Raw genomic sequence first — 12,639 nt, 5'->3', positions numbered from 1 at the left:
TGACTGATTTGATGGGCCCAGGAGGGGCTGTGTGATGTGATTGAGTTGTAGATATATGGATTGTGAATATAGAAGTGTGTTTTGAGTCCTTTTATAGGTTGGGTAGGTCCTAGGTATAGGGAAGACTCTGCCGGATTTTAGGCACAGCTTAGGACGTATTTGGTCTTTTCATGATTTGTATTGAGTCAATTGTATTAAATAATTGTAATGTAATTGTCAGGTAAGCAGGGACAGCCTTCTTCCTCCGCCCAGCTGCCAGAGTGACCGTTATCAAGTCTGTGAGTAAAATATTAATTTTAATTGTAATTTCGATATTATTATATGTTCAAGCATGCCCATGCATCACTTATATGCATATATCTATGTAGATAAACTCTAGGCACGATTTATGTTGCATTAATAACTGTGAAAGTGCCATGAATGTTGTTGTGGTAATTTGAAGCAGTGTGCGTGCGTTGGCGTGCGTGTGATGTGGTGTGGACTATGGATAGGACGGGTAGTCACGGCTTGAGATCTTCACTGAGACCCGATCCTTCGGGGTAGTCACGGCTTGAGTTCTTCGCTGGGAGCCCCGATTTGGTATATTGAGCGAAAGTCCAGCTTGAGTTCTTCGCTGGCACCAGGTTGGATTTAAGAGAGCTGTATAGGGGATCAGCTCCCATATATTATGATTGGTATTACTGGGTGTGTGAGTGCTCCAAATTACCTTTTTGCTGTTATGATGTGAAGTTATTGCTGATGTTGCATTTCACTCTACATGGTGCATTAGTTTTAGATAGTTATAGAGATTATGGTTAAAATTGATATTTTACTCTCTGAGTCGAACGCTCACTCCTATTCAATAATTTTTTTCAGGCTACAGGAGGATTTTATTGTGGTTAACCTGCTTTTCTCCTTCGCAGGTTGTTTATCAATAATTGTGTAATTTTATTTACTCCTAGAATTTCCGCATGTGTTAGAAGTATTTAAATGATTCGGGTTTGTAATATAAATTGTTATGTGGACCTGTAAAATTATTATATGCATGTTTGATGGACTGGATGAGAGAGCTGAGCTCCCATTTATCTTTATGTTGATGTGAGTATGTGGAGGGTAAGCTGAGCTCCCCAATTGATGATTTATTTTGTTTACAGGTCGGGTGATTCAAAAACTCCCCGTTGAAAGGTTCACTTTATGGTCGGACTCTGTCCGGTTGATTTCTTGAAATTGGGCCCAAATGGGCTTTAGAGTTGAATTAATGAATAGTTAGGCTTACTACGGGCCTCGGGGGCTTTAGGTTGGCCCAGGTCCTAGTGTCGGTCCGGCCCATTGGTTGGGTCGTGACATGCGTTTAAATTGAAAAAGAATTGATCAATAGAAGAGAATAATTGTTCTCCTAATCATTGAATTAACAATAATAAAATTAAAAATTGATCAAAAATTAATTTGAAGTGTACCAATTATGTTAACTGAGATCAATAGAAATCATTGTTTCCACCATGGTTTTATTGAGAAAAAACAATTGTGGGAAAGCTAATGGAAGAGAGAATCTCATCAACTTATTAGAAAAAAAAAAAAAAAACTGTGGGTTAGTCCCTCATCAGAAACAACATTGCCATATTTTTAAAAGATCACCTTTTTTTTTTTACTTTTTTTTTTCTTTCGAACAGATAAAACACACGCACACTAAATTTAGTAACAGGAATAGACTTTTTCTTTATATTATTAGGTGCTTTTTCTTACTTTATATTACTAAATTTCCTTTTTTTTTATTTTAAAATTTTAAATTGAATGAGTGTTGTTAAATTCAGTTAAATATTACCCATGTAGGTCTAGTGTAGTGTGAACATACACTACACTCTATAGATATGACAGCATGAGAAAAATCTCAATTTAACAATTTGTTTGAATGGAGTAAGAGAAGGTTTTATAAGGTAATATAAGATAAGGTAGTAAAATTTTTCAATTCACTAATTTAGTATTTAAAAAAGTGATGATATGAGAGATTTTAAAATCTTCAAAAATCTTATTTTATTTAAAAAAGCTTTTCTCTCAAATAAGGATGATACTTTAGTCTTTCATTAATTATAAAATAGAGTATACTAATCAATGCATTTAAAAAACTTTAATTAAATAATTATAAAAAATTTTATGATACATTTAATATAAGTTCCAGCTTATAACACGCACCCAACAAGTTAATATTGTTTTTGATGTGAGCAATTTCCTGGTGCTGACCCACATTTCTGAAGATGTCATCATTTTTGCTTTTATTAATCATGTTGAGAGTTTGGCAAGCTTGATTTTGAACCATCTTGCTAGTTTGGGACTGGCATAAGTCTCCGGTCATAATAACTTTAATGATGCTCAAATTGAAGTTGAATGACTTTAATGAAATAATCATAAAGTTTAGTGACTTAGTGATAATAAAAATCAAAGCCAGTCATGAACATCTTCATATTTTTGTAGTGTTTACAGGTCGTACATTTCTAACTTGAACTGTGGGATTGCAGACAATTTAATTCCAACAAGAGAATCAAAGAAGTAACTTTTCAATGGTATGTCTTCATGTTTCCTAAGCTATTTCTTTTTCTAGTGATAAGAATGAAACTTCTGTATCTTACCAGGAAATCGAGTAACTTTCTGCTATAAGAATAATTAGTCCAATCCATTACTATGATTTCAAGAATTTGGTTGTGAACTCCACATTCTCCTTTGCTCCTCGAAGCTTCCTACGACAGCGGATTGGTTCTTAACTCCCAATTGCATTGTAAAAACATCATAATATACTACAGGGTCTACACTTTCCAATATTTTCACCAATTTTCCTTGTTTTTCATCCACCACAATTTGTCCATCTTTGGATTCAACACCTTCAGCTAGGACCTTAATGGGCTTGATTTGCAAGATAGGATTCAGCAAAGGATCCCCAGCCAAGACCACTGCACCAAGAATTTCCCCCAAGAATGTATCCTGCAGAATAACATCGTTCAGTAATATCAGCAAAAACAGCAAGCAGGAAAGCCAAGAACCAAGATAGTAATTAATGATAAAGCAGTTGAGATTTTTCTTTTGGAATTATACTATTTCATGGTATAGTACTGAAAGAACATCAGGCTAGTTATCAGATTTTTTTTTTTACCATGTGATGGTATCTGTGGTGAGTTTGTTGCAACCGGTAAAGCCTTGACAGCAAACGGAGGGCAAACAATGCCTCAGGGGTCCTGTTCGTCTTTCGCAGCTTTTGTAGGATCTTGGAGAATGAACTTGTTTTGCGTTGGGCGTCGAGTGGAATGAGTGTAATGTCCAGGGATGACTCAAAAACTATCTTTGCTGCCAAGGGGTCAAGATAAATGTTCATTTCTGTATATTCATTAGAATGGATTGTCAAGACATTTCCCTCGTCCAAATTGCTATGGCTAATGTGTCCTCCAACAACAGACACATCCTGCAATGAAAATTGAAACCACTTTAATGTGTTATATCTAAACTTCACTGCAATGTAGCTATGTGTGCACAATTTGCAGATGATATCTTCACCAGGAAGTCTTAACAGAATGTTTTGTTCCTGAACTGACAAGTCCACTGACCTGAATCACAGAGCTTGAATTTTTCCTTGACAGGATAATCTTTGCTAAATTAGTCAATGGTCCATTGGTTAATATGCTAATCTTAGATCCTGGTTCCAATTTTTGCACTACGGAATCCCAAATTTCGAGTGCTAGAGGCTGTCTAAGTTCAGGGTGATCTGTGTCGCGAGGAGCTCCAAATTTTGCAGAGTTTTCTGCAGTATACCTTGACAATAAAAAACAAATTTTGAGTACTACACTATTCAAGCAGCAAACAGAATATCACGAACAATATCCACCACCAACAAAATTGTACCTTCTGGGGCTTCGTGGCAGATTTCGAGCAAGCCCATATAGGGTGTCTGAATCCAAAAATCCACCACTTCCATGTGGGATGGCCTTAACATACTTGCAGTCTCCAACAGCAGAGAAAATTGAATCAGATTGGTTGATTGCAAATACATCTCCAAGACCAACTGGAATATCATCACGACCCATCATATGCAGTAAATCATAAACTACATCGATAGTTGCAGCATTCGCCCAGCCGGTTGGACTCACAATAATAGCCTGGAGGAAAACAGCAACAGGTGGCAAATTCAATTTAATGTTTTGCCTTGTGAATGAAGCAGAATAGCTTAGTTTCCAAGTTTACCATGCATCTAATTTTAGATAGAAAATGAGAAACATCACTTGCCTTGAGGTTGATCACTTCTACAGGTAATTTAAGAAGGTAGAATAGAGCAAGAAAATCTCCAGCACTCATATCCATGTCGAAGACAACTGGTTTTCCCAGTTTCTTGCTTCTAAAATCTGGTTTGTAATGAACTTCTTTGTAAAAAGGAAATTGTGTTGTAAAATTGAACCTCCCAGTTTTTTGAGGGTGATTTAGAACCTTCACCAAAAAAAAAAGAAGCGATTTCTCTGCATATCAAGCATCCGATAATTGAAAGCAATAAACAACAAGAATTTTAGAAGAAAAATTAGTAATTAAAATTGGTAATTAAAATTAGTAATTAAATGAACTTACATCCAAGAAACTCTTGAAATATGCTCTGTCAAGTTTACTACTAGTGTCTGGGTTGCGTTTTGCTCTCGTAGCAACGAGAACGCGTACCCCCTGCGAACCTGTTACCTCCTTTGTATAGCCATCCTGTCCCCAGTAAGTGAAACAAAAGGTCCAAGATTATGAAAAATTTGAAGAAGGGAAAACATCAGGTAACTCTTCATGCTATAAATTACTTTAATTACCTTAACAAGCTGAACAAGAAATCAAGCATTTAGAGGTGTATGTTTTATATAGTTACCTGGCATCTTCCCTTCCCATTCTGCACAACGCAGAATGGATCTCGGAGGCCTGTCTGAACATGACCACTGTGAACTCCACCTTTCTTTAGATTAAACACTGGAACTTTACGGCCATCGAAGAATGGATTTGAACCATCATATATCCCATAAGGTTCATTTGAAGTAACTACGGTTATGTTCATATATTCCATTTCAGCAAACTCATTTTCTCCATTTTGGTTATGCAAATTACTCATGATAGAAACTGCTACACCAGATGTAAATGAATCCCACATGAAATAGCTCTGCAAGAAGTTCACTACATTATTGGCCTCATAGGAAATGTTTTTGAGAATGGAACTTGCATAAGACATTGAATAAAGAAACATCTTAAAGAAAATACCGTATAAAATTGGTCATCAAACCAAGTGTCACGAGCCATTTTCAAGGACTGGAAGCAATATTGTGCCTCGTATGTATGCTGGCTGTTCTCAAATGTCTCAAAGAAATCTTCATTTATAGGAATTGTATTTGTTGCATCCAGGGGCACCAGGGTGACTGGTATTCCAGAATGGATCACCTGAAATAAAAGCATCAGTGTGTCACTGCCTTTTGCAGGCAATCTTTAGTGTTCATAATTGGAAAAACTTGCCAAGGATCATAGTTTCCTAAACAGTTTCTATGTGTTGCTTGCCTGGTATGCAGCAAAAGGATCTCCAAAGATATTAAACTCAGCATAAGGATTGCTAGTGTAGTCTGTGAACAGATTTCCGCGGTCACCGCACTGTCTTGGCTGGCAAGATGAACTGGAATTTTTTGCGCAACAACCAGTTGGGTTTCGAGACCTCACACCACCTCCCATTATATATATATGCTTAACATTCTTCTTTAGTTGTGGATTGTTCATAAGGAAAATGGCAAAATTTGTATGAGCTCCTATTATGAACACAGTAATAGGGCCTGCAGATATTTTGTCCATCAGCACTTGCTGGGCAGTAGGTTGTCGAAGAGGAGAATATTTCCTTCTACCCTGGTTTATGAACAGAATCTATGAGCTCCTTACAAATATTATAACATGAAGTAAAGTACATGATGAATATTATAACATGAAGTAAAGGACATGATGAATATCCGAATCAATTGAATGAGAGATTCAACTATTTTCGGGGGAAAAAACAATGAATATTCAAATCAGTTCAATAAGAGATTCAGCTATTTATAGGGGGGAAAAGATGAGTATCCGAATCTGTCTAGCGTCGTTGAAGCAAACCTTTGTTTAAGCCAGACTGATTTGGGTACTTAAAAGGACATCTCTTAAAATCTAGAACTTGAATTGATTTTAGCTGTTGGAGCTTAGTTCCACGGGAAATTCTGATATGGACTACGAACTTAAAAAAAAAATAAAAGAATCCAATTGCATACCTGTGGTAGGAAAGCTTTCCTTAGGCCATAATTGGTATCAATATCTAGCCTTCCTCCAAGACCTAAAGGAATAGCTTGTCTGTATCTACAACCTCCTGCTGTTGAATTTCCCTATTTAATATCCATAGATATAAATAACTTAACCAGTGTACAAGAAATTGAGAATAATGTGACATTTACTAATCAAGCATGCAACTTTCTTCTTCTTCTTCTTCTTAGATTGAAAAAGGGTGCTAGCTTGAATTCACCTGTTCAATTATAGGAAGATATCCACCAACATTTGGAAGTATAGTACCATCTTCTAGTATTCCACCCTCACCTCCCACTCCAACCGGTATATCGTCGCGGTCCATCATGTAAAGAATGTCGTAGATTTGGTTCACAGCATGCCCTGCATCAGTCCATGCATTTGCATTGATAGTAATTGCCTGTGCCAGGATGATAACTAGAGTCACTAAATCTTTCTGGTAATGCCAGAAAGCTGCCTTTGTACAGATAGATTTTCTTTCAAACTAGGATAAGTTAAGTAGCTGAAATCCATAAAAGAGGAGGGAAAAAAGGACTTGAAAGGTGCATTTTAACATTCTGCATATCCGATAAGCACATAACACTTTTGACAGAACGATGAGCTGATTCGATTAGATAAAACTATCGGAGTTAATCCTCACAAAGTAAAAGCTAATAGTAGTACAAGCAACAACTTGCTGCAACCAAATTTTGAATGATGATTTCAGGAGTAATTTAACCATTGCAACAATTCAATCATGATTCAAAATTGTAAAATTCCTACACATGTTTCATTAAATGAGCAAAAGCTGAAGAGAATCTGATCTGTAAAATTGTAAAATCATCAGAACGTAAAGACTCTCACCTCCAAGTCAAATTCTGATCTGTTAAGCTTCAAGATGTACAAAAGAGCAAAGAAATCATCGGTATCTACATCTGTATCCAGGAGAATCCGATGTGGCCTACCCTCCACAGTATGCAAATTAGCAGCAGCAAGTCCAGTGATCAATACAAAAACCACCCAGAAAGTCCTCTGCAATAACATTTTCTGTATTCCAATCACAAACTTCAAGAATATATTCGCTGCAAACCTGCAAACTGTTTCATCCATATGAGTCTTGAAGAAAAAAAGAAGAGCAAAAAAAGCATAGAGTAAAAGGAAGGGAAATAAGAAACAGCTCAGAAGGATACAAGAGAAGACTAAGACTAGGTAGCTGGAGTTGAAAATATTTAAGATATAAAATGGTTCACATGTGAAGGATTACAATAAATATGGCATGGCAGCAATCAAAGAGAAGAGACAAAGGAGAAGCAATTATATGTTCATTACCAGTACTGGAATAGATTCTTGGAATACGAAATCCCAAGAAGAAGATAAGGGTATTATTATCTTATAACAAGAAAAATGATTTAATTTGAAAAAGTGATGAATTTTCATGGGGCTGGCCTGGTCAATTTTTAGTTATATTACTCTTGGTACACCATCTGAGGCTACTGGTAATTGATTCTATTCCTACTTTGCTCTTTTTTGTTATTAATTTCCAAATCAGGATTGGGCAGAAATGTAATGTAGAATCTGAGTTTTCCACAAATCAATGGCTGCAAATTCAAGCAAATAAGCGGATATGCTGTAAGTGCGGATTTCAGGTATGAATGACTTGCGTTTAAATTGAAAAAGAATTGATCAATAGAAGAGAATAATTGTTCCCCTAATCATTGAATTAACAATAATAAAATTAAAATTTGATCTAAAATTAATTTGAAGTGTACCGATTATGTTAACTGAGATCAATAGAAATCATTGTTTCCACCATGGTTTTATTGAGAAAAAACAATTGTGGGAAAGCTAATGGAAGAGAGGACCTCATCAACTTATTAAAAAAAAAAAAAAAAAAACTGTAGGTTAGTCCATCATCAGAAACAACAATGCCATATTTTTAAAAGATCACTTTTTCTTTTACTTTTTTTTCTTTCGAACAAGTGAAACACACGTACACTGAATTTAGTAATAAAAATAGACTTTTTCTTTATATTATTAGGTTCTTTTTCTTACTTTATATTACTAAATTTCTCTTTTTTTTTATTTTAAAAATTTTAAATTGATGGAGCAAGGAAAGATTTTATAAGGTAATATAAGATAAGGTAGTAAAATTTTTCAATATATCAATTTAATATTTGAAAAAGTGCGAATTTCAGAGATTTTAAAATCTTCAAAAATCTTATTTTCTTTAAAAAAATATTTCTCCTATGATACTTTAATCTTTCATTAATTATAAAATAGAGTATACTAATCAATGCATTTAAAAAACTTTAATTAAATAATTATAAATAATTTATGATACATTTAATATAAGTTCCAGCTTATAACAAGCGCCCAACAAGTTAATATTGTTTTTGATGTGAGCAATTTCCTGGTGCTGACTGGTGGGTAATGTGCTGCAAGGGGTTGGCATGTGGACATGTTGGATTAAAAGATTGGACTTGACCATTTTTACACTTTATGGGAACATGTATCTGCGCAGCTCCAATTCAAAAATTTGTGATCTTGTGATTGGACAAAACAAATCCCACAGTAGCAGTGGAACCCACTTAGAGATCTTCTTGATCCGGAAATACCAGACCAAAGATAACACACCCAAAAGATAAAAGGACAAATTTATTTGTTCACCATGTCTATATCCTAATCCACCTAGCCACTGCTGCCTTCATCTGGGTTTTAATCCAATCGCTTGTAAAATTCTTGTGCGTATTTATTAATAGATTATAAATTATTTTTTTAACTACATTCTATTTATTTAATTCATTTATCATCTATGTAAAATTGGCAAAATGTAAGGAATAAAGGAGTAGACCGACAAAAGGGCAAGTGGGTAATAAACCACTTTTAAGAAGATCCAAATCGGAGGAAAAGTGGGCTTTAAAGAGTCAAACATTACCACGTGTCATGGCATGACACGTATTAAATTTCGATTTGAAAAAAGAAAGGTTTCTTTGTTTGTGGATCCCACTGTAAGATTGTAAGACAGTGATTGGCCACCTAACTTAATCGCTTCTTTCTCTCTCTTTTCTTTTCTTTTTTTTCTTCTTTACTTTATAGTATTATATTATTTTTTTTATTATTAATTTCACTTGAAACAATAAATAAATAATTACTCTGTGCTTTTCAAACGTCTGTCGTTTTGTAATGTGTTTCCCACGTGGATTGTGCTTCTTTTTTTAATTTTTTTCAGTTTTGGCCGTTGGAATCCCGGCATCTTTTGACTGCTTTGCGAGACTTGCATTTGTTCCAAAGATAAGGATAATTTGCATTATGAAATTTCCCTAATTATTAATTATGGCTCTGAAATTATAATTATTTATTGAAATATTTTGATAAGGATTAATAATTAATTAAATAATTTATTTGAAAAATAAATTAAAAATTTTAAATCAGGTGATGTGACAAATAAATTTAATTTGAATGATTATATACAATTAATAGCTTTGATTTTTAGTTAATTTTTATATAATTAAGGTGGAGGTGTATTGGATAAGTAGAATGTTTAAAGAGGGATCATTTCAAAGGCAAATAAAGCAAAAAAGGCCGATTAAAAAGATTTTATTTTTATTTTTATATATTATATCTTTGCTTTGTTGTGGCCTAAAAGGCGCTTTCCTTTCTACCACTAATACAACTTGCTTATTTCGGTCAAATCTCGTTTATTTCGGTATGCTTTTTGACACGTCATGCAAATAACAGTCAAAATACGTGTCAATTTTTCATTCAAACTCTATCATTACAACTGTGACTTCATCTATTCAGTTCCACGTTAAATTATTCTATTTTAAAAATTATTATTTTTTAAATATAAATGATTTTGAGTTAATTAATAATTGAAAATGATACTACATGATCCATGAACGTTAATTAATAGTTAGAAATTGATGGGTTTTTTTTTTATTAATATTGATTTATGGTCAAATATTGGATTAAGTTGGTATTTGGTCCTCAGCAATATCAATCATGGGCTTAATTAGTATATTAAATCAAAGGAATACAAATGCTTTTTCCATTTAGTGGAGGTTGAAAGAGGAAACACATATATAACATCTAAAAGATGGAACAATGATTACTCAAACAACACCATTATTTAATTCACTTGTGGTTAGGCTAACACCTAGCTAGAGAATAACATGGAATCAAATCAAATGGGTATTTTACGAGTAGAGGCTTATAATGGCTAACGGGTATGTGGAGCAAGGACATAATTCAAGCTCTTCGCTAATTAGCGAGGCACCCCACCAATGTATCCTACCTGCCCTAAATTAAAGCTTCAATCAAGCATGCCTTGTCAAGTTCACTTATTGTACCTCATCATTATTTTTATTTTGACTACAATTGTAACAACCCAATTTTTTTTAATAAATATATATTTTTTTGTTATCTTTTTTTATTGAGCTAATAATTTATTAATATTTTATTTATGAATTTAAATTAATATTTTTACAATGATAATTTTTGTTAAGTGGGTATTATTTTTACATGTATTATTATTTTTATCATTATTATTATTATTATTATTATTATTATTATTATTATTTATATGATTAATTTTAAATGTCCATATTAAATGTTTAATAAAATATTATGTTATATTATTAACAATTGATTTAGTGATCATTAATTTAATTATTATTAACATTGTTATTATTATCAATTTAAAAGTATTAAAGAAAGATTAGGGACCTATGTGAACAAACAAGAAAAGTTTAGGGATTTCAATAAAATTAAAAGTTAAAAAAAAAAGAGAGACCCAAAACGTAGTGCACAACCCCCCCCCCCTCCCCTCACTCTCCTTTCTCCCCAACTCTCTCTCCTCCTCCCTCTAGTTTTTCTTCTTGCCTGCGAGAGATCCCCTGCCGGTGACCACCCCAGTGGCTTCAGCTTGACCGGGTGACCACCAGTGGACAGGAAACAGCGACAGATGAAGGCGGTGACGACAAGAATTGAAGAGAGAGAGAGAGAGAGCGATGGCGAGGACTTCTAAGGCCATTTTCGGCCAGTTTAGGCAACCGTTCCACGAGGAAAGGGTGGCGCTCGACTCCTGGGACTACAGGCTTAACATCCCGGCCGGCGGTGTTCTGTTCCATAGAGGTTAAAGGAGAGTTTGGAAGAGAAAGAAAGAGGAGAGAGAAAGTTGAGGCAGTAGACTTTCCGGTCATTTTTCCGGCGATCCGACCGTCGGATCAAAAATCCGAGACCATCAATGGACTCAGGACAGCGAAATCTTTAAGAGAGGATTGGTCCCGCTCCGATTGGACACTGTTTGAAAAAGATGATAATCGGACGGTCCAAATTGCTTAGTGAGATTTTTAAACTTTTTCAATTCTCAAAATTTAAAATTAATTTTATGATAAGTATTAACAAAATTTTGACTTAATTTAGGTGCAATCGGATCGAGGATAGCTCATCGGCGCCGAGATTGCATTTTCAGTCAGATCTGACTATCCGACGGCCCGTCTCAGAATGTAGTCAATATTATAGTCAATCCAAGCATTTTTAAACATTTTGAACGCGTTTCAGGTATCAGATTTGGCATAGGTAAACCCAAACTCTATATTGCTTAATTTTTGCCTTATACCAGGTTAGAATAAAATTTATAAAATATTCATGGATGATCAAAAAATTACGATTCCTTTTGCAATAGCCCTGTAATATTGTTAAGGACTACATGACAAAATTTTAGAATTTTTGGAGCTCATTTTAGTAGTTTTTGCAAAAATGGTTAATTTTAGGGATTAAAATGTAATTTGCAAGATTGCAAGTATTGACTGTTTTGGAGGGCTCAGGAGGGGCCATATGACGTGATGAGATGTGATGGTGGAAATTGAAATTTAAAAGTATTATTTTAATCTTTTTGCAGGTTAGATAGGTTCTAGGTATAGGGAAAACTCTGCTAAATTTTTGGCATAAATTAAGATGTATTTGCCTCTTTAAATTTATTTTTATTTGAATTAGCACTACTAAATTCATAATAAAAATTATGTAGGTGATTATGGTCAACCATATTCCTTCACCCAACCTCTACAGTCGTTTCTGTTGTACTGTGAGTAAAATATTAATTTTAATTATAATTCAATATTATTATATGTTCAGGCATGCCCATGCATCACTTATAAATATGTATCAATGTAGTTAAACACTAGGCACATTTTATATTGTATTCTTAATTGATGAAGTGCCATAGATGTTATTTATGATAATTTGGAGCAGTATGCGTGTGTTGCCGTACGTGTGGTTTTTGGTATTGGATATGGATAGGATGGGTAAACGCGGCTTGAGAGGCACTCGCTGGGACTCGGTTCTTTATGAATAAGTCAGGGTAGGCACGGCTTA

The 12,639-nt window shown here is 34.3% G+C and overlaps 1 protein-coding gene across 2 annotated transcripts; it reads right to left on the bottom strand.

Annotated features, from left to right (window-relative positions):
• Positions 1-2,403: 2,403 nt before the first annotated feature.
• Positions 2,404-8,033, bottom strand: LOC131179122 (nucleoside hydrolase 3). 2 transcript variants are annotated; one of them, XM_058145022.1, is made up of 13 exons: positions 7,594-7,928; positions 7,129-7,361; positions 6,506-6,685; positions 6,258-6,368; positions 5,530-5,865; positions 5,239-5,415; positions 4,856-5,140; positions 4,579-4,701; positions 4,246-4,443; positions 3,865-4,118; positions 3,570-3,774; positions 3,122-3,427; positions 2,404-2,952 (listed from the first exon to the last, which is right to left on the bottom strand). In XM_058145022.1, exons 2-13 carry the CDS (start codon positions 7,306-7,308, stop codon positions 2,662-2,664), a joined length of 2,646 nt encoding a protein of 881 aa, XP_058001005.1. In that variant the 5' UTR covers positions 7,309-7,361; positions 7,594-7,928; the 3' UTR covers positions 2,404-2,661. The 2 variants fall into 2 exon arrangements, with proteins under 2 accessions (XP_058001005.1, XP_058001004.1); XM_058145021.1 differs by having other exon boundaries at positions 7,129-8,033.
• Positions 8,034-12,639: the final 4,606 nt, after the last annotated feature.

This window comes from Hevea brasiliensis, chromosome 4 (assembly GCF_030052815.1).
Source record: "Hevea brasiliensis isolate MT/VB/25A 57/8 chromosome 4, ASM3005281v1, whole genome shotgun sequence".
NCBI classification, from domain to species: domain Eukaryota; kingdom Viridiplantae; phylum Streptophyta; class Magnoliopsida; order Malpighiales; family Euphorbiaceae; genus Hevea; species Hevea brasiliensis.
The sequence above is the reverse complement of the archived record's forward strand: the minus strand, read 5'-3'. Positions and strand labels throughout refer to the sequence as shown.

Coding starts and splice junctions, on each gene's coding strand:
- LOC131179122 (XM_058145021.1), bottom strand. CDS start 7,374: ATGGATGAAACAGTTTGCAGGTTTGCAGCGAATATATTCTTGAAGTTT. Junction 5,141..5,238: donor TTGATGACCAATTTTATACG/GTATTTTCTTTA, acceptor AACTTCTTGCAG/AGCTATTTCATGTGGGATTC. Junction 2,953..3,121: donor ACCACAGATACCATCACATG/GTAAAAAAAAAA, acceptor GTTATTCTGCAG/GATACATTCTTGGGGGAAAT.